We start from the raw sequence: 22,395 nt of genomic DNA, 5'->3' as shown, positions 1-22,395 counted from the left end.
AAGGCTCAAGCACAGGATTCCAGCTCTACGAGATAGCTAGTGTCGTCAGATTTAGAGACAAAGTAGAATGGAGACTGTCAGGGGCTTGGGGGACAGGGAAATGGGGAGTTTGTATTCAGCGGGGACAGAGTTCTAGTTGGGGAAAACGAAAAGAACTCTGGAGACGGATGGTGGTGCTGCACGCGCAACAGTGCGAACGTGCTTAGCACCCCTGAACTGTACACCTGAAAAAGGTTAAGGTGTAAATTTTATGTTAGATGTACTTTACCATAATTCCTTTAAAGTTTTAACGCAAAAAAAGTCAAAGGCTGAGAAAGGGTATATAGTAGGCAGGTGCAAGAAAAACCAAAACAGAAGTCATGATATTAATACAAAACAAAAACGCAATTCAAGACAAATACCATTAAATAAGAATGGTTTCAGACTTTTGTTCTTTTAAAGAGAGGGAGAGATGGGGTGGGAGGGGCAGAAGAAGAGAGAGAATCTTAAGCAGGCTCCACGCCCAGCTCAGAGCCCAATGTGGGGCTCGATCTCGTGACCCTGAGGACCCTGAGATCATGACCCGAGCCAAAACCAAGAGTCGGACACTCTACCAACTGAGCCACCCAGGCGCCCCTCAGAATTTTTTCTTTTTTTTTTTTTTTTCAGAATTTTTTCAAAAGTGTGGTTTGTAGCCACAGTAGGTCCAAAGAGGAAACAAGATGTAAAAGAGCACAGAATCTCCAACCAGAGAGAAAAAAGGACAGTACAAGCCTCCTGTCTTGTCTCCCCCTTGCTCCCCACATCCTGGCCAGAGAAAGCAAGACTTGAGGTGGGCAAGAAAACACACCAGCTTCCATCAGATGCAGAAGGACCTGACGTGGTCGGTGAGACACTCCCCCTTGGACATGGTCATCCACGCTTCTCTCAAATCTTGGAACCTTCAGAAGAAGATCTAGGCTCTGAATGACTCCCCTTTCTTTGGCTTCTTTACATAGACGTTTTAGGGCAGCCCGGGTGGCTCAGCGGTTTAGCGCCGCCTTCAGCCCAGGGCGTGATCCTGGAGACCTGGGATTGAGTCCCACGTCGGGCTCCCTGCATGGAGCCTGCTTCTCCCTCTGCCTGTGTCTCTGCCTCTCTCTCTCTCTGTGTGTCTCTCATGAATAAATAAATAATCTTTAAAAAAATAAAATAAAAAGAGGTTTTATAGGGTGCCTTCAGTTCAGGTCACGATCCTAGGGTCCTGGGATGGAGCCCCACATCGGGCTCCCTGCTCAACAGGGCATCTGCTTCTCCCTCTCCCCCAGCTTCTGCTTCTCTCGCTCTCTCTCAAATAAATAAAATCTTTTATAAAAGTAAAACAAGGCTTGTACCCAGGAGGGCCCAGGAAACTCAAAACACCGCAGGTCTGAGCCTGATTCATGGGGAGGCTGCCAACCTCCAACCAACAATGCATCTGGAATGGACACACAGATTCCTCTGCTTCTAAGCAATAAAAGCAACAGTCCCAGCACCGCATATGAGCCTACCTACTCCCTTGGAGCCCAGGCTGGTCACGGTGTTACTCCTGCACTTCATTGCTAGGAGCCGGCGACCACTGGCTCCATTTCACAGAGGAGAAAACCAAGGCTCAGGGAAGTCAAATAACGAAGCTTAGGTCCCAAGCACGAGGCAGGGCTGGGATTCGGTGTATACCTGACAGATTCTAGAGCCGAATTCCTTTTTTTTTTTTTTAAGGTTTATTTTTATTTGTTTATGATAGACAGAGAGAGAGAGAGAGAGAGAGGCAGAGACAGAAGCAGGCTCCATGCACCGGGAGCCCGACGGGGGACTTGATCCCGGGACTCCAGGATCGGCCCTGGGCCAAAGGCAGGCGCGAAACCACTGAACCGCCCAGGGATCCCCTAGAGCTGAATTCTTAATCGTCAGGCTATTGTGTCCTTCCGAGGCCTTCAGACAACCTGGGGGATTTCACAGGCTGGAAACCAGGGTTCAGAGTGGACCAAGGCTGAACCAGGTACACCAAGATCAAACCATCCCCCATCCCTTAGCAGTAATATCGATTCACAGGGACACTTCCGAGTTTTCAAATCATATCTAAGAATCCATTTGATCCAACAGATCAGTGAGGACATAGGAGGGGTTTTGTGGTCATCCACAGCTGACATGAAGCCATCTGAAGAACGACCAGAGAGGGGCATGAACCCTCCAAGGTCACACAGCACGTTCCCACGGAGGCAGGCCCAGCATCCAGCCAGGCCTCATCCAGAGACAGTCACCCCACCAGGGCCCCCAGGAAGGTACCCTCAGACGCAAGCCTCGGGTGGGCACCAGGACACAGGTGGAATTCTCCGAAGTCCATGCAGCCTTTCCGCAGGCCACCGCACGCTGCCCGCCTGCCAGTCTGACGCTCTGCCCTCCGTTTTTCATTGCTAATTAATTTGGATGGAGATGTCTTTAAACCGAGACTTACGTCGGGTCCTCCCCACTGTCTGTGAACCAATTTCATTACAACAGAAACCGTGTTGCCAAAATGAGAAATCCCCTCCTTTTCAGGCCTGTGCCCTTGAAGGCATCTTATTAGAAAAGACCATTTCTTAATTAACATTTTTGATCTTTAATCCATTACACATCCCTCTAATCCTGTACGGAGGTGCGGCTGGCCCACTTCCGCGGGCTGGCTCTGGGCTGCGCGAGGCTGGCAATTTCAGCGCTGAGGGCTCGCTCACAGCTGGACTCCGCCGCGGACAGTCTGCCGCTCCCAGACACCACCTCTGGTCCAGCCGCGGGGGCCTTGCCCGAGCGGGAGCCGGGGAGGGGGGGCCGGCGCAGACACCCCCGGATGGGCCAGTCTGCAGACGAGAGTTCATTTCATTAACCCCTGAACCCCATCTCTTCTCGCCCCAGAATGGTTTCTAGCGGAGGCTGTTTTCGCAGATCTGGCTCCTGCCAAGCGTGAGGGCCGCCAGGCTGGTCGTCCTTTCCGTCCACGCAGATCGCAAGCAACCCGACCACATCGACACAAAGAGCTGGTCCCATCAAGGTCAGAGGGGCCCAGCGTGGAAGGCTTCGGACCGCCCGGTGACTCCCTGCCTCCTGAAAGACTTTCTTCCCTGGGTTTTGGGGTCTTTGCCTTCAATGCCGATGCCTCCCGGCTGTCTGCGCTCACTCCCGGCGCTAAGTGCCAGCTACACACTCGGCACCCAAACTCGTCCCGGGGGCCCCCTCGTCCCCTATCGCCAGACCACACGTTCAAGTGCCCACTGCACCTCCAAGAGGCATCTCCAACTGTGGCCAAACCAAGTTCCCGAGCAGCCCGCCCCACCATCATATCAGACAGAGCAGCTCTCCCCAGGGCGCCCCGTCGCCCAGCTCCTCACCTCCAGCCACCCAGCTGCCCTGGAGCCTTGGAGGCACACTTGCTTCCTCTCCCTTCCTCACCCCAACATCCAACCAGTGCCATGTCCTGTGGGACCTGCCTCCAAAAGAAATTCCTAGCCCGACGACTTCTCCCCTCCTGGCCGGGGTCCCAGCCCCCATCATCTCCCACATGGGTGAGGGCTTGGTCCCCTTCCCTCTTGCCCACAGGCAGGCAGCTAAAAGGATCCCTTCTCCCTTCTGCCCCCCTTCAACTTAGAGTAAAATCCAGTATCCACCATGGCTCAAGGCCTGCCTGGCTCCCTCCCACTTCCACCCTGACCTCCACTCCCTCCCCCAACCTCTCTGGCCTCACCTCTCCCCACCACCTCTCTGGCCTCACCTCTTCTCTCCCCAATCTCCCTGGCCTCACCTCCTCCCACTTCACTTCCCTGGCCTCACCTCCTCCCTTTTCACCTCCCTGACCCCCCCCTTGCCTTCCTCACCTCCCTAGACTCACTTCCTCCTCCCCCACCGGACCTCCCTGGCCTCAGCTCTTGCCCCCCCCACACACCCACCTCCCTGTCCTCACCTCCTCCCCACCCACCTCCCTGGCCTCACCTTCTCTCTCCTTCACCTCCCTAACCTCACCCCCACCATCTCCCTGGACTCACCTCCTCCCCCCCTTACCTCCCTGGCCTCACCTCTTGCTCCTCTCCCCTGGCTCCCTTTAGTCCAGTCACAGGGACAGTCCTTCTGCCCTTCAGCAGACCCAGCTTGTCCCTACAGCAGGAACATCTGGATCGCTGCTCCCAGCCCTCTGCACGGCTCACACCCTCTCTTGCTCAGATGCCCCTCCTGGGCACAGAGGCCTCTCTGACCACCCTCCAGGTGCCCCCTCCTCCTCACCACCCCATCTCCCTCTAACTGACCACTCTGCCGGTCATGTCCCAGTGAAGCCCATGACATATTTGTTCATAGACTTTGCCAGCATGGTGCCCCGCACCAGCATGCCAGCACGTGCACAACCAGGGACTCGGTCAGCCCATTCACCACCTAGGGCAGCACCCAGCACCTAGTAGGGTCTCAGTAACACCTGTGGCTGAAAGGATGCAAGCTGTTGGGATCCTGCCCATGGGGACACAGGCTCCCAGCCATCACTGGTGTCAACAGGTGGTCCTGAAATGCCAGCACTGACACTCATCCAACAGCAACTGAGGAGGTGGTCAGACACTCAACAGAACTTCCTGGTGATATACATTCTGAGGAATTGCCAGTCAGTGAATGAAGCAGAGCTTGAGCCATGCTGGGTTACAAGGGAAGGAGGGAAGGAGAGAAAGCAGTCCGTAGTGGCAAGGGGGGCAGAGCCGATGAACAGTTAAAGTTAAGGAACAGGGACGGGCTGGCATCAGTTCTTCCAGGCCCCGAAGGACAGGACAGGGGTTCACAGACACAGGAGGCACGTGTGCACAGGCTGCACAGAGGGCAAAGAGCGGGCAGGGGGTGGGTGCATCCCAGGAGGGGCACAGCCGGCGGGGAGCAGGGGCGAGGATGAGGACAGGGGACACAGGAGGGAAGTCCTGCAAGAGGCCACTTTGGGAGTTGTGCAGTCCCCTGACCTGCACCTCAACTCTTGAGCTCCATGTACCAGTGAGACTCTCCATGGGTGCCTCAGGACACCATGACCTCCCAAGGCTGCTGGTGGCCCCTGAGCTTGGGGCTCTGGACTCCCGGTCTAGGGTTCCTACCGTCCCCACTCCCCAGGCTGGCTCTGTCTGCTGCCCCAGCGACCAGCCCAGGCCTTGACCTGACCTGAGTCCTGAAGGCCATCATGCCGCAAAGCCTGAGGCCAAGGCACCCTGGTCCCTGCCTCCACACCCCCAGGCCAGGGAAAGAAGGGTGCCGCCTGGCCAGGAGGGCCACCAGGCTGGGTGTGGAGGGGCAGGCCAGTCTCTCAGCACTGCACAGGCTCCTTTTAGGCAAACTCTGCCTCAACCAGAATAGGCAGCCCCAGGGGGTCTGCCCCAAGATCTGGACTGGGGGTGCCAGGGGAGCCCCAAGGAGAACATCCATGACGGAGACCATTCAGCCCTCCACATACACCCCTGCCCTTGCACGCAGACCCACATACCACCCTCCCCCTTGCAGTCCCTTTGCAAATCTGTGGGTCAGACTCGGGCCCTGCCCTAGCGCCCTGTGTGGGGACTCAGTTCGGGGGTGGGCTGAGAGGGGGTGCATGCCAGGCAGCCTCCGAGGCAAGTGGGTCACCTGCCCTGAGATACACACATGAGGATCAAGGCCACGAGGTGCTGGGCTCCTGCATCGGGCGTGAGGAAGGGAGACACCCATCTCAAAACCCCAGAGTCGAGGCCACCTGACACCCCACCACTTGAGGGAAGCAGAGTCCCACCCACATCGCAGGCTCACTCAGCAGCCCCAGTGACTGGAACTGCCGACTCCCTTCTTTTTTTTTTTTTTTTTTTAATTTTTATTTATTTATGATAGTCACAGAGAGAGAGAGAGAGAGGCAGAGACACAGGCAGAGGGAGAAGCAGGCTCCATGCACCGGGAGCCCAACGTGGGATTCAATCCCGGGTCTCCAGGATCACGCCCTGGGCCAAAGGCAGGCGCCAAACCGCTGCGCCACCCAGGGATCCCGACTCCCTTCTTTATTTGGGCAAATGTGCACCTTAACTGGGAGAAGTTAAATAAACTAGTAATGACCAAGGTAGGCAGGTGGGGTCAGGTGCGCTGTGCTACAAACTTGCTGTGTGACACTGGGCAAGACCCCTAGCCTCCTCTCGGAGGCTCCATGTCTGCCTATGGGAAAGGAGAACACACCCTATGATCAAAATGCTATTTCAAGGGTTCGAAGAGAATTTGCCTGTGGAAATGCCCTCTTAAGGACAGAGAGGACAAAAAAATTAAAAAATAAAAATAAAATAAAAACAAAAATAAAAAAGGAGAGAGAGGACAGAGTGACAAGCACGCAGGCCTTGGGGACAGAGGGAGCCAAGTTCAAATCCTAGCCAGGCACCAGCCTCTGTAGGAGAACTCCAGGCCAGAGCCACAGGGACACGTGGCAGCCGGCCACCAAAACAACTCTTCCCTAAGGGGTGGGTCCTCGGCAGCCCCACCCCAGGCCCCTTGGGGTCCCCCAGGCTCCATGGCTTTGCAGGAGTCAGGGGCTCTGGCTGGAATCCCAGGCTGGCCGTCTCTTTTCTTTCCCTCTCCACATTTGGGGAAGGCATTTCCTCCTGCTCGGGGCCTACGGGTCAGGTTTCCACCCAGATGGAAAGTCCCACCCAGGGGCCCCCAAAGGAGAGCTCACCATGGAAACTCCATGGGGTGCCTGCCAGACACAGGGGCAAGTGGCCACCGGCGGGCCTTCCTGGGGCCAAGCCCATAGTCCTGCCAACCAGAGGGGGAAGGGCCAGGAGGGGGCTCCAGCTGGACTTTATAGCTCAGGCACAGAGCAGTGTCCATACATACAAAGAGCAGCTAAGTGTGAGTGAGCTTGGGGACGCGGGTGTGCATTTAGGCACATGTGTCTATAGAGAGACCCCGAGTCAGCCCAGGCCCTGAGTCCTTGAACACCTCTGAGCTTCAGTTTTCCTGACTGTGATCCCCGCTTCCCCCCAGAGGCCAGACCCTCCTCGGATAAAATGAGTAAACACAAAAACCTATAAAAAGGGAGCAAAGGATGAGATCTGTTGGGTGAAACCCCCAGGATCAAGTCTAGTCCACAAACCATGGCCAGAGGGGCCACGGTAGGCAATGACGTGTCTTCTGAACCACTGAGCTCAAACTTAAGGATGCAAAGAGAGCTTCCCAAACTGTGTCCCGAGACTTAATGAGCGGGGGGCACCTGGCGAGCTCAGTTGGTTGAGCATGCAACTCGTGCTTCCAGCTCAGGTCATGATCTCTGGGTCGTAAGATCAAGCCCTGTGTCAGCCTCCATGCTCGGGGGGCGGGGCGGGGGGTAGTCTGCTTAGGATTCTCTCCTCTGTGTCCCTCCCCCGCACTCTCCCACATGCTCTCTTTCTCTGTCTCTCCATCTCTCTATCTCAAATAAAATTAATACATTTTTTTAAAAAGACTTCATGAGCTGGGGATCGGTGGTCCTCAAAAACAGGGAGGGGGTAGTTTCTGAAGCCAAAAGTTTGGGGAACCTTCCCGAAGACTTCCAGCAACCATGGGCATGTCAAGGGCTCTTCAAGGTCCCACACGGGAGGAAGACCCTCCGCTCGATCGCACTTAACCAGGCAAGTAACCTGAGCAGCTGCCCCAGGACACAGCGTGGCTCTGCCCTGCTCCCTCCAGGCGGCACCGCATGTAAGTTCGTGGCTGCGGTGTGCACTCAGGCCCTGAGCATTCTCCCAAGGTCAATTTAAGAAAGCACTCTAGGAAAGTTGTTTCTGTATTGTGTGCCAAATTGTTACTGAGACAGTGGCTGTTGTTTGTTCAATGATTAATGAGGATCCGCACAGTAAATTCCTCAGCATTTAGTGCCAGGGAAAAACATGTGTCCGTCCCCAGTGCGTCAATCAGAAAGAGCCAGCCATGCTGCCCTTTGTCCGGTTTCTCTTTTGGCCTGAGCTGCCAGGAAGCTCACCTGCATAGTGACCCTTACCTTGGGCTTCGGACATAATTAGTTCTTTCATCTATTATTTCAGCTGCCCAATGATGTAGAGGCCACCTCATCTTGTCTCATTAATAATACCCAAAGCCAGCATTTATGAGTGCTTGCTGTGTGCCACGCTGAGCACATAACATCTACGTTCTCGTTCATCCTTGCAAGGATGCCACATGCTAGGGATCGAGTATTCCCACTTTACAGATCGGGAGACTGAGTCCTGAGAAGGCAATTAACTAAGTCAAGGGCATCCTCGCAGCTAAGTGAAGAGTGCTGCTCATTGTCTCCTCACTCTAGAATGTGAGTCCTGCGGAGCCGGACACCACTGCATCCATGGGGCCTCGCTGGCCCTAACGGACACCTGCTAATCAGGTGCTGAACAAACTGGTGGGGAAGCCAGCACTGAGACAAAGGTCTGTGCTTCAAAATCCACGCTCTGACTCCTGGTTTTTTTAGTCGTTAGGGCTTGGCAAAGTTAACCCTGACCTTAGCCTTCAACATACCCCTAACCACATTACTAAATCTGAGCTTTTAGCACAATCCCAGATGAATTAACAACCAATACGATGCTCCCCGCCCTGCCTCGTCCCCGATTCTGTGAGGCGAGTACTCCGGCCACGAAGGCTAGGGGTGCAGAGACTCGGCTTCCAGGCAGATGGCGGGAGCATGTGGGGTCTGCAGCAGGGAGAGGTCAGCAGAGCCGCGGGTCGGGTTTCCCCTCCTGGGAGGCCCCGGGCAGACCTGAGCAGGGCAGGCCCAGCCACGCAGGCCTGGAGCAGCAGACGGTGGAGAAGGCACGTCGTGCCGGCCCCCTGCTCACAGAAGCGGCTACTCTGGCCTATGAGGGCCAGCCCAGCGGGTGGGGAGGAGATGCCCTGCCCCGCTTCCTGCCCATTTGCGGCTGGCGAGGAGCCCCGCAGCCAGCACAGGAAATAACAGGGGCCCCCAGAGGCCGCCCATGCAGGCCCTGCTCCGAGGCCGCCCAGGGAGGGAAGGAGGCCATTGTCGGTCTTTGTTTCGGTTTCCCCAGCATTGCCTGGGCTCCAAGAGGCCCCTGGGAGCTAACAAAGCTTCCCCCCAACCCGCAGCTGTCCAGCCTCCCTCAGCCCAACCCTGGGGACAGGCCCACCAGGCCTCTGGACTCTTAAAGTGGCAGGTGCAGGGTGGAAATGAAGTCATGTCCAAGTTGGGGCTGGTGGGGGGGCGCACGTGGGCCAGAGCAGGCCAGGCAGGCGAAGAGACAGATGGGCACTGGGGTCTGTCTGCGCCCGGGTCAGCCCAGCACTGGGCCCAACAGCAGGGGTTCGAATCTTTGGACGGAAACTATGTCTCAGGCACTGAGGGCACAACAAAGAAACCAAAGAAAGAAAAGAGAGAAAACAGCCAGCACAAAGTCAACCTGGGCAGTCCGTGCAGTCCCCATCCTTGCAGGGCAGTCCCCATCCTTGAAGAGAGACCGCCCAGAAGCAGGATTTTTCTGCTCATTTGCAAGCCTAGGGGTGGGGTGCATGTGTGCACACATCTCTCTTTGTACACACATTTTAAGTGTGTGCACATGTGCACCATGTACATGTGGGCACAAGTTAGTGCGTGCACATGTTGTGTGTACATGCCTGTGTTTGTGAGCATATGTGTGCGTGTTAGGGCATAGGTGAGGTATGGAGGGCCACATATATGAATGTGTGTGTGCAGGGGGGGTGGAGGAGTAACATGTGAATATGTGTGTACGTGTGTTGTGAGTACAGGTATACGTGCAAGTGTGTGAAGGTGTATGCACATGTGTTTATGTCTGTGAGCAAGTGATTGTGTGTGTCGTGTGTGCACACACTTGCACCCACAATATTTGGTAAGTCAACACATCACTGTTGAGGGGCGCTCTCAGGCTTATGCCCGCCAGCAGTCACCCATTCCCACACTGGCCCTGGCAAACTCTGTCCAGCCCCAGCGGTATGTCACGATTGTGACCTCATTAGGGCTCTTAGCACATCCTCTCGTGCGTCCTCACACACACACACACACACACACACACAGTACATCTCCACTGGGTCCTGGTCACTGAATTAGCAATGACAGAAGGGGGCCCTGGTTTCCGATGAAACCAACCCAGGCTCAAATCCCTGCTCTGGCCCCACCTGCTCTGAAAACCTGTACCAGGCTGTCAACCTCTCTGAGCCTCAACTGCTCATCTGTGAGATGTAGATGATAACACTTCCTACCAGCTGTGGCTAAGGAGGGTAAAGTGAGATCACATGTGCTGGAGCCCAGCCTCATGTCTGGCACCACTGAATGCTCACTAGATTGTTATTATTTTCATTGTTACTGTTACTACTGTTGCTGGTAGCAATAGCTGGTTGCTGAAGATATAAAAGTGAGCAAAACAGGCACTGCCCCTGCCTCCCCAAGCTTGCAGGTTTTGCAAAGTATTTAGCTGTAAGAAGGAGAAATGCATAAGCAACGTGTCCTATTTACTGGATTCAGTATCCATCTACTGTGCTAACCAGCACCAAGTATGGCCAGCAGCCATCAGTTACAGCAACCGACCACAATGAAGGAGAAAAGAATTATCAGGGTGGGCAAAATAATGGTTTTTCAAACCAAAAAGGCATCAGTTAGCCAGGTTCAGATGCATACACACATGGAGTGGTGTGTATTTGTGTGTGTGTGCACACGCACACACAGACCCACACCTGCCTGCACACTCACAGATTTTAGGAGAATGTCAGCTGAGACAACACTGGGCCACCCAGAGCCTACAGCAGGACGCCGGCTGACCATCCCCGATCCAGGAGCTGGGCCCTGCAGAGTGCCCGCCCAGGAAGCCAGGAGCAGCCAGGCAGCATGACTGGGCTGACCTTGGCCATTTCCTCCTGGGCACCGACCCAGGGTTGCACTGGTTGATGCGTCAAGCCCTGCCCAGGGAAGGAGCCTGGTCATATGACATCCCCACGGCCTTTGCCTTTCAGAGCAGACCCTGCCCACCAACCCCTCAACTGCTACCCACCCCCACCGAAGCCTTCTCCACTTAGAAAACAAGCAATGCCCCCACCAACCAGGGTCAGCATGAGTGAGGACTCAGTCCTAACCTCATCCTCCCCACTGTGGTGATGCCTAAAGATCGCCAGCCAAGATGTTGGTGCAGGGTCTGGTGGCATCTGAGCTTCCTCTGCCACCTTAGCTCAGAGCTAAGCTCAAGTCCAAGCTTCCATCAATGCATTACCAAGAGCAAAAATAAAAGTACAGAGCACCAGGTGCCACCCTAAAAGGCTAAGGCCATGTGGATTGTGGATTCCCTCATATAATCCTCACAATGGCCTAGGAAGATAATTATCCCCATTCTAGATGAGTAAATGGACGCACAGAGAAGTTAAGTAACTTACTCAAGGCATCACAGAGCTGCTGAGTGTCTGGACCTCAAACCCAACACTTGCTCCAAAAGTGAACAGATATCTGGCCCTGGACTGCCAAGGGCAAATACAGACAAAAGTAGAGGTGAAGTTCTCCACCTTGGCAAACATTTGCCAGGTACCTGCCAGTAACCAAGCCAGGGCTAGGCTCTGGGAGCACAGGGAATCATACGTGGTCACTGCCCAAAGGAGCAAGCAGAGCAGCAAGGGAACTGGGCATGTCCAGCTGGAAGTCATAACCAAGCAAAAGGCAGTGAAGGCCAGACCAGGGCAGTCTCCAAGGCCAAAGGGCACAGAGGAAGGTGCGATGATTATGACAAGGCTATCCTGGCGCACTTCTGGGAGGAGGTGTCACTTAGGCTGAGCTTCGAAGGATGAGCTCCACAGGCAGAGGGCCCAGCTAGAGCAAAAGTCAAGGGGAGCAGGCAAGAGAGCTTAACTCCTCAAGCCCTCTAAGCCCTCACCACTCGGAGTGCTTCATGGTCCCGCAGCATCCACACCACCCTGGAGCTGGTTAGAAATGCAGAATCTCGGGCGCCACCCAGACCTGCTGAGTCAGAATTCACACTTGAAGGAGATCACCAGACGTGCATGCACATTCAAGTTCGAGCAGAGCTGGCGCTAACCACACCTGGGCAGCATAGGGAGACGTCCCCAGAGTCACAAGGAGTGATGTCATCATCACGCCTACGCGCGCACGCGCACGCACACACACACACACACACACACGACTATGGCCCTGGTTCATAGCCAGGCTTCAAGTCACCAAAGAACCGCTGCTTTCCACTGCCCACCAGTGGGGTCCTCAGGACTTAGGGAACGGCCGACACCGCAGGGACTCCTGACCTCAGGGAGCACCCAAGCTCAGAGAAACCAGGACCGGCCCCTCCCTCACTAAATTCCCCCTACTGACACCCCCTGAAAAGCCCAGCACACAGGAGAGGCGACAGGGACCCAGGGCTCGCTGAGGTGGACTGCCCCACGTCAGCAGGGCTGGGAGCAGCAGCGGGATGGCGGAGCGGCTGCTGTGTGCCAGGCTGCAGGTACTGACAAATGACAGAGTCCCTGCCTCTGAGATAGCCCAAGTCCACTCGGGAGGTAAAAACCAGCAAGACAAGCCCCACTCCGTGGATTCACTCCAGCGAAACCATCAGCCAGGCCAAGGGGGGAGATGAGGAGTCCAAAGAGAGACACCACACACGCTCCCTCACACACACCCCAGGCGCCAGCACACACACACATACACACGCACACACGTGTTCATAGCAGACAGGGCACAGAGGAAGTGATTAGAAGGTAGGCCAGCAGGGTTCCCTGGCTAGTCCAGAACCAGAGGACGGGGGGGCAGGAAACGCCACATTCCCCCTCCCAGACAACTGGTTTCAGTCAGCCCCAGGGGCCCAGAAATGGTACAGAGGGGTGCAAAGGCCCTGGGGTCCCCAGGGGTCTGAGTCAGGGCTGTAGCACCTGGGCACACACAGAACACACACGCATGTGCACAGACACAAGTACATGCCTCCATGTGCACGCAGGACACAGATGCCCTACACCTCGTGGACTGCTCACCATGGTAACAGAGTGGCCACCTCTCAGCTCCAGTCACCCCCTGAAGGTTTCTAGGCCTCCTGTGCCGGGGGAAGCAGCTCTAACAAAGGAACAGGCCCGCTGGCCTGGCCGGGAGTCCGAGGCGCAGACCAGCCGGGCGCATGCCTGCCACGCTCCCCTGGTGAGCTCGGGGCCACCGCGTCTTCCTGCCCAGCCTGCCTGGTTCCACTTAGCTCAACTCCCCACAGACGCCCCGACCGAGCTAATGAGAAACTCCCCAGCTGGCCCCACATAAAAACGCATTTCATAAGTCTTTAAAATGCCGGGAAATTATACATCTATTTAGACCTTTTCTGCTCTTTTAAAATGTCCCCTGGCCCACATTGAGAGGATGACTGGGTTGGGGGCTCAAGCTCAAGAGGGGGACAGGACCAGCCAAGCTAGCGGGGGCCACAGGCAGCCTAGGCCCTCTGTCATCAGCCATGGCATCATGGCCAGAGGGGCCAGGCTGGGCTCGCCCATGAGCCAGGGTAGAGGGTCACTCCAGAAAGAACTCAAGTGAGGGACCCTACTGATGGGTGGGGAGGAAGAGGGAGTTCCAAGTTCCTCCAGCCTTGATGTGAAGATCGAACGAAAAAGTCAAAAGGCACTGGGAGCCCCTAAGAAAATCTCCAAAGTAGCAAACAAGCACCTACACCAAGGTCCTAGTCCTAGTATGATCTACAAGAGCCCAAAATGAAAAGTAGTCCACATGTGCGACAGGGCGGGGGCAGTTAGGGAAGTGAATGCCCATCCACCCAGTCACCCCGATGCAGTTTCTAAGACAGAAGGCCACGTGGGTCCAGGGGGTACATAAAGCTCGGGCCGAGCGGCGGGGGCAGGAGCTACACGGAATCTGCGGCCCGTTCACCATCCTGTTCATCTAGGTAAGCCTGCTTTTATAGGACAGAGCTGGAAAGGGGGCGGGAGAAACAGAAGAGGCAGGAGCATAAGGCGCAAGCTTGTAGGTGGAGTTTCTAAGGAAGTAGTTGAAATAATAAATATGCACTCTAAGAAAACACAAGTGGGGTGGGGAGATAGCTCCGAGAAGGTTCACAAGTACAGGCTGGGCAGCATGGAGGGGCCTTAACTCCCTGCGCAAAAGGCCCAGTCTTCCAAACATTTCTGTCTGCTTCACTGTCAGAACTTCAGGGTGAAGGGCCGCAGGGGTGGGGTGGAGGGGAGGCTGCTACCTTTGTCAGGAGTGAGGACCCTGACCACTCTCCCTAACCCACTACACACCCAGAGCCACAATGAAAGGGAAAGGACAGGCCTCCAGCACCCTCTCTAAGGCAACCCCCCACCCACCACCAGGATACCAGCCACCCAGATGCTACTCTAATATCCCCCCCCGAGCAGGTCCCAGAACCTGCAGCCCTACTGCCAGCCTCCCCTGCAAACTGCACCCATGCCCAACACCCGGGGACAGTCGTGAGCAGGGGGCCCAGCAGCGAGGCAGTCTGGGGCTGAGCGTGGAGGAGTCCCCACAGAGAGTCTGGCCCATGGTATTCTCCTGGCCTTTGAGATGGGAACGTGTACAAGGCCTTCAAAACATGCACCTCCTCTCCTTCCAGGCAAAAAACCAGGAAGCCTGGCCCGAGTTAGCCTCTTTCACCTGAGCCAGGAGAGCACTGGGCACACAGCTGAGTCCCTCACCAAGCCTACGGATTCCCACTACAATGAAGAGTCTGGACAACATCCTCACAGGCAGCTCTGCCATTTATTTACAGTTTTGGTGTTACACTCATGCATGAGCTGCCTGGGTTCAATTTTTTTTTTTTAATATTTTATTTATTTATGACAGATACAGAGAGAGAGAGAGAGGCAGAGACACAGGCAGAGGGAGAAGCAGGCTCCATGCACCAGGAGCCCGACGTGGGACTCGATCCCGGGTCTCCAGGATCATGCCCTGGGCCAAAGGCAGGCACCAAACCGCTGCGCCACCCAGGGATCCCCGAGCTGCCTGGGTTCAAATCCTGACCCTGCCACTTCCTGGTTGTGTAACTTTAAAACAAGTCACTAGCATCTCTGTGCCTCGGTTTCTTTTTTTTTTTTTTTTTTTACGATTTTATTTATTTATTCATGAGAGACATAGAGAGAGAGGCAGAGAGAGAAGCAGGGCCCCCATGAGGAGCCCAATGCAGGGCTCAATCGCTCAACCGCTGAGCCACCCAGGCATCCCTGTGCCTCAGATTCTATATGTGAAAAGCACCAAAAAGGAGGGATGGCTCCCAGAAGTTTGTAAATGGGATGGATCTTTCCATTAACCAGGACAATGAGATCTGTCAGGTGACAGGAAGGCCCAAATGTCCTATTACACCAATAGGGTCTAGGGCCATCACAAACAACTAATTATATTGAGTGGTTCTCTGCAATCCCGAGTGTCTGTCACCAGAAATAAATCTGACTAAACTGCCCAAGCATTTACAATGAGTGTATGTCAACAGACTAACTGTTTCCCACCTCAGGGCCACCCCTAGACCCTCCTCCTACTGCATCCTCCAGCCCACGCCAGAGCTGCCATGTTGGAGGGAAGCCCAACCTGTCCTGAACCCGGCCTGGAGAGGTGGGAGGTTCCAATGACGCTACAACCAGAGAGTTTTAAGAAGATGAGTCCCCTCAGCCCCACATCAGGCTTGGGGACCAGAGCAAGGGAGGCAAAGCTCAGTTTAGTTAAGTTGGTTCACTATGAGTTCACATTTAGGGCTCACAATTATCCTGGTGGCTGCCACTTGGAGACCACATTCCAAAGGACTTGAGGGAAGTGAGAAGAAACATTGAAGGGAAGATCAGCTGAAGCCAGCTGGTGGAGGCCTTTCTGTGACCTGGGCAATGTTGTTGCTGTTGTTTTTAAATATGAATTGTCCAGGGACACCTGGGTGGCTCAGTGGTTGAGCGTCTGCCTTCGGCTCAGGGTATGATCTTGGGGTCCTGGGATCAAGTCCCACATGAGGCTCCCCACAGGGGGCCTGCTTCTCCCTCTGCCTGTGTCTGTGCCTCTATGTCTCTCATGAATAAATAAATAAAATCTTTAAAAGTAAATAAATTATATATACATAATATATACATATATAAATATGTGTGTGTGCGTGGATATATATATATCCAAAATGAGATACCCCTTCACATTTAGGAAGGGTAAAATAATTTTTTTTTTTAATTTTTAAAAAGGAAAATAACAACCGTTGGTGAGAATATGGAGAAACTGGAACTCCCACACGTTACTGGTGGGAGCATGAACTGGTGCAGCTGCTGTGGGAAAGTCTGGCAGATCCACAAAAAGTTACACAGAGAGTTACTACATGACCCAGCAATTCTGCTCCTAGGTGTATGCCCTCCCCCCAAAGCTGAAAATGAGTCTTCAAGCAAAAACTGGTGCACAGAAGTTCACAGCAGCATATTCTCAACAGCTGAAAGTGGGAAGCAACCCAAACGCCCATTAACAGATGAACAGATAAGGAAGAATGTGGTCTATCCATCCAGTAGAACATTATTCAGTCATCAGAAAGAATGTAGGGCTGGTACAAGCTACGATTTGGATAAACCTTGAAAATATCAGGCTACATTGCTTCTCGGCCTTTTAGCTAAGATCAAGTGAAAATATCAGGCTACACAAGGGGTGCGTGGGTAGCTCAGTTGGTTGGGCATCCAACTCTTGGCTTCTACTCCGGTCATGATCTTGGGATCCTGGGATCAAGTCCCTGCATTGGGCTTCCTGCTCAGTGGGGTGTCCACCTTCTCTGCCTCCCCCTCTGCCCCTCCCCTCATTTGTGCTCTCATTCTTTCTCTCTCTAAAATAAATAAAATCGTTAAAGAAAATATTAGGTTACATGAAAGAAGCTGATCAATAAAGACTACATATCCTATGATTCCAATTATAGAGAAAGTAGATTAGTGGTTGCTTAAGGGCTGGGAGTGATGGAAAGATAGGTGATACCTAAGGGGTACAGAGCTTCTTCTTGAGGTCATGAAAATGGTCTCAGTTGACCTCAGTAGTGGTGATACACATCTCTGAATATACTCAAACCACTGAATTGCGCACTTCACACGAATGCACTCTATGCTATAGAAATTGTATCTCAATGAGGCCACCTTAAAAAGATATGAGTTGCTACATTTCTTGAATCTGATGATTTCATACAAAAATCCAGCTTTCTGGTCTCTCTGAAAACCTCAGAGGATCTGGCAGTTCTGATGCAGGTGCCCAGGCACAGTCAGCCGGTGCTGAGGGACTACTGCCCCTGTAGCAAGGCCTGTGTCGCAGTTCACCACAGCCTCTGCCCAGCCTACTGCCTCATCTGTGCCATGGGCCAGCCTCGGGACACGCAGGACCTCTACGGGGCTGTCACTAAAGACTTTCCCATCTCTGAGGCATTCAAACCTACGAACTCCCCTGAAATCACACGTAAAATGTTCCCACTGGATGCTCAAAGGCATCTGTGGCTCAAAACAGGTTCAGAAGGGACGCCTGGGTGGCTCAACTATTGAGCGTCTGCCTTCAGTTCAGGGCATGATCCCAAAGTCCCGGGATCGAGTCCCATATTGGGCTCCCTGCATGGAGCCTGCTTCTCCCCCTGCCTGTGTCTCTGCCTCTCTCTGTGTCTCTCATGAATAAATAAATAAAATCTTAAAAAAAAAAAAAGGTTCAGAATTACACTTAAATTATTCCCTTATAAGGTATTGTACTCCTTGTGCCCCTCTCATGAGTGAGAAAAAATAGGATCCAGAGGGGAATGATTTAAAACCCCACACCTGGGGATCCCTGGGTGGCTCAGTGATTTAGTGCCTGCCTTCAGCCCAGGGCTTGATCCTGGAGACCTGGGATCAAGTCCTGTATCGGGCTCCCTGCATGGAGCCTGCTTCTCCCTCTGCCTGTGTCTCTGCCTCTGTGTGTGTGTGTGTATGTGTGTGTCTCATGAATAAATAAATAAAATCGTAAAAATAAATAAATAAATAAATAAATAAATAAATAAATAAATAAATAAATAAAACCCCACCCCTACTACATGCCCCATACCGAGGCTCTGAATGCAGTGCTCCGTCCTGGGGCTCCACTATCAGGAGCTGAGAGGCAGGAGTAGGCCGGCACTCCCTCCTCCAGTAAGCCCTGGCCAGGCCGGAGAATACTGCTGTGAGCTGATCTTCCCGGCAGGCCAGGCCAGGCTCTCCATCACTGTCAGGGCCCTGACACGAGGGCATCGACAGAGCAGGCCAGGTTGTTTCTGGGGGTGGTGACCACAGGGTCCCCACGGGCAGGGGAGGCCGGAGGAGGCCAGAGGTGAGCAAAGAGCACACTGTGCATCCTGCTTCTTTATTGGAGCTCTACATCACGCTCCCACAGCCAGGGCGAAGCAGGCGAGGGGGAAGGGCACCGTGAAAAGCTTGTAGCCCGGCTGCCCGGGCCCCCACGGAAGAGGAGCTGCCCCGTGCCCCACAGCTCTGCACTCCTCCTGGTAAAACGCTCTCAGCCCACCCTGCTCACCTCACCCTGAATTCCTTTGACCCGATGAGCCAAAGAGCCGCTATGGCCTATACCGCCAGAGACCGTCCTGAAGCCCCCAGGATGCCACACCGTCAGGTTCTGCTTCATTGCTCACCTCCAGTGCCAGGCAGTGCAAAGCTTAAACCATAGGTTCTGGCTGCAGGAGGACTTGGGTTCGAGCTCCTTCTCCCCAGCTTGCTGGCCGGGGTCCGTGGATCTGCTACTGTACAGCTCTGAACCTCCTTACCCCATCGGCCAATGAATGCAATTCTCAGCAGCAGTGCCAAGGGCGGCTTGGGGAGGCTCTGCTCCCCCATAATCTTCCCTGGCACCTGCCCCCATTCTCTGATGCAGCCAAGTGACATTTTCTCAGCTTAATGAAAAGCGTTATACTAAAGCGGCTTTAACCAGCCCTCTGGTCCTGTACCCCACCAGATGGCTGCCCCGAAACCAACCTATGGAGAAACTCTGGAGCTGCTGCTGGAAACAGCACCCACCTCATAGGGTTGTCGTGATGGCTCAATGAGCTGCTGCTGGTGAAGTGTTTGCTCCACGCCTGGCACGTGCCAAGTCAATGCTCAAAACATGTGACATCACCCACATCTAGGGCTGCCTCCCAAGCTGACTTTGTCCTGTCACCCAGGATTTGCCTCATCTCACAAGTCCCATGCTCAGGCACTACAAGCTGATTTTCAGAGCCCCAGCCCAACAAAATTGGGAAGGAGAATTTATCACATGCACATGCTGTAAAAAAATCATCAAAAATGGGCCAAAGAAAACAAAACAATCCATCGCTTGGCTGTGGATTATCCAAAGCCCAGGACGCTCTGGCCCCCCCTTCCCCATCTCTGAGCAGACAATCCAAAGCTGACTGGCACCACGGAGTCCCAGAGGACCAGAGGAGACTCACAAAGAGTCATGTACCTCTTCCTACACACGCGTACGGGGCATGCTCAGCTCTTGGCTGGAAAGTGACAAATCCCACAAGCTCCGCTCGGCCCAACTGCCCCAGAGAGGCCCTACGGCTGGCCATTCTGCTATGGCATCAGATAACTGCAGACCAGCAGGGCCCCCACACAGCCCCTTGGCATCGCAGACCGAGGGACAGTTCACAGCCTTAGAGATGCAGCCTGGGCACCTGATGCCCCCCGTGAAGAGCTGTCCACCCACCACAACCAGTGCCACCGCCCTCCTTGCACCCCCCTGCTGCTCCTGTCTGTTCTCGCTGCCCCTGGCACCATGGAGAAAGCAGCAAGGCGGCAGGACCTTAACTGGACACCACGCTGGGCACTTTCCTGGTTCGGGGGTTGGGAGCACAGTGGGGATCCTTTTCAGAGATGTCAGAAACCTGAATGCATGCACCCCCACATGGATTAGGATCCCCGGATAAGACATGGAGCTTTCTGATCTCACTGTGTTTCCACCAACCACAGGGAGTGCATCTCCACTGCACAGTAAGAAACAGGACAGGAGCTATACAGTCGCTTCCTCCAACCTACCCAATATGGACCCCAAGGTCTATCCTTACCCTGAACTCTTTTGAATATTTGAGCACCACCCCTCTCCTTCTGGCTTCAGACAACACCTCTCCCATGGAGGAAGCCCCTGTCACCCCACCCCCTAGGCACCTGTAGATACAACAGTGCCCAAACCTGAGTCAGCCTGGACCCAATGAGGACCCTTCAGACTCTCCAAGCAGCATCCCATTCTTGCTGGAAAGAGCACAGGATAAGAGCACAGGATAAGGCACAGGATAAGTCCAAGAACCTAGGCTCTATCCAGTGCCAGCTCTCCACTCCTTTCTGTGCAAATTTCGGTCATTTGCAAACCATCTTTATGATTTTCGCTTGAACCCAAGCATTATGCACTATCACTTACAACTGTCAACACAATTTTCTCACTTAAATGACTTTAGCATCATCGTAAGTCACAAACAGCTATAAAATCACAAATCCAATGTATAACCATTTGAGTGTTAAATGTTCATATGCCTAACTCACACCACATTTCTGGAACTATCAACCCGGAGCAAAGTTCCCTCTGTGCCTCAGATTCCCCAGCTAGAAGACAAGGAGGTTGGACTAAATGGTTCCCTCAGAGTCTCCTCAGGCCCAAGATTCCTCGAGATCAACCTGGCTCCAGTTCCCCCAGGAATCCAGAATGAGCTGGTCAGGATCCTGGAACATGGATGAGGCAGGAGAGGCTGCACCTGCTGGATGGGGAGCCAAGACCATTGCCAAGAGAGGTGCTGGCTGGATTTCCGAGCAAACAGGAGAGTCATACTCTCCACTCAGGGGCTCCCAAAGACCCCAAAACCAGTTCTACTCCCAAGCTCCATAGGCAGCTCCAAATTACAGGACTTTACAGTTAGAAAAACTTTATCCATTCACTTCTTTTTATAGCTGGGGAAACGGAGTCGTGGAGGAGTTTCTGCAAGGACAGAAAAGAGCTGAAAACCCAAGTCCCCTGACTGCCAAGTCACCCACCTCACCCAATGGGGGCCACACACTCCGCAAGTCTGAACTTCCCCTATTTACCTCCCCCTAGAGGCATGGGCTTGGGTTGCCGGCCTCGGAGTACAAAGTAGCCCCTTCTGGGAGGGGAAGTCTGGGGACTGTGATTTCAATTGGAATTTAAACATCCTATTAAAGAGGTTTTATGCAATTAGACTGGAATGAATGTACAGTGAGGCCCACGGCAGGGAGCTTCAAAGTGCGTGTAGTGGGGGTATCGTGGCCCATCTGAATGCGCCCACAAGAAGGAAACGTGGTCCCCCAGGAGAATAGGGCATATTAGTCTCCGTATGTAATAGATTTTATTGACCATATGGAACTGATATAAAAATCATGTTGCACGGGGTAGTCTGGCCTGGAGACAGGAATGTGACATGAAAAATATGATTTCCATAACCAGCTGGGTGGTTCCTAAGTTCCTGAGCCCACCCCCCCAGGACCCCCAGCAACTCCCTCAGCAGCCCCTCATCGGGCATTTACCTGATGCCGTCACGGAGGAATCCCAGGCCAGCGAGAAGTCCGAGGCCTCCCCCTCTTCAACTGAAAGAGAGAACAGAGATGGGTCTGTGAGTTTTGAAGCTGTAAAAACAAGCCATCAGGGTGGGGAACAGGACACGGAAGAAGGATCATTTGTGGGGGTCCTTATAATGCCCACGACCAGGAGCAACAGGGTAAAGCCTACAAAGAGGCCTTTATTGGTTTGACCGAGATGTTAAATAATCAGAATAAAACCTGAGCAGCGACTAAGTGCTAGATCAGTATGCTTTCCCCACCGCTGTGTCTGTAGTAGACATCACGAATCAATCACAGCACTGCCTAGAGCCAGATGCACCATCAGGATCTTTCTACACCATGCTACAGCCGATCACTAGCTATCATCAGAGATTCTGCTTGAAACGAAGCCATTTACCACTCGCAGGAAGAGAGCAGAGACTCAGACCCTCTCCCTGATCCTACAGACATTATCCTCCACCAAGAGCCCCTTTAAGCCACCACTGAATTGTGAGAGCTTGTTTGTGAAACAGATAAGATCACTCTCAGGGGTTGGAGAGGCATGGATGGCGTGCTGTTGCACACACTGAGAGACCTGGCCCACAGACAGACCTCAGCATATGCTAAGGTCCTGTGGTCAGTAGTCATGGGGTGGTAACATTAGAAAGTAAATCACCTCTCCACTCCCCTGCTGAACTCACAAAACGAGGCTGGGTATGGATGGGGCGCCTCCACCACCCTGTACCCCAGCATGTGAAACCAGGCTGGTGGAGATAGAGGCCAAGTGCTATGAGAACACAGAAGAAACTCTATTCGGCATAATAAAGCTCTTGTCCTGGAATTAATCCCAGTCTGGGGCATGTAATAATATTAGAGCTGGGTTATGGACTCTGTAAAATGGAACTTTGTTTAAGCCAAAAATGTGCATACACAGTATTTTTCAGATTT

The 22,395-nt window shown here is 53.6% G+C and overlaps 1 protein-coding gene across 7 annotated transcripts in view; it reads right to left on the bottom strand.

Moving 5' to 3' along the window:
- The window catches only part of ZNF423 (zinc finger protein 423), a 344,022-nt gene that overhangs the window by 250,053 nt on the left and 71,574 nt on the right, over positions 1–22,395 (bottom strand). For all 7 annotated transcript variants that reach the window (XM_049104673.1, XM_049104667.1, XM_049104670.1 and 4 more), the window contains one exon: positions 21,436–21,495. In XM_049104673.1, coding sequence (XP_048960630.1) covers positions 21,436–21,495 — 60 coding nt within the window. The remainder of the gene's footprint in view (positions 1–21,435; positions 21,496–22,395) is intronic.

Source organism: Canis lupus, chromosome 2 (genome assembly GCF_003254725.2).
Source record: "Canis lupus dingo isolate Sandy chromosome 2, ASM325472v2, whole genome shotgun sequence".
Lineage (NCBI taxonomy): Eukaryota > Metazoa > Chordata > Mammalia > Carnivora > Canidae > Canis > Canis lupus.
This window is presented reverse-complemented; position numbering and strand designations above follow the sequence as displayed.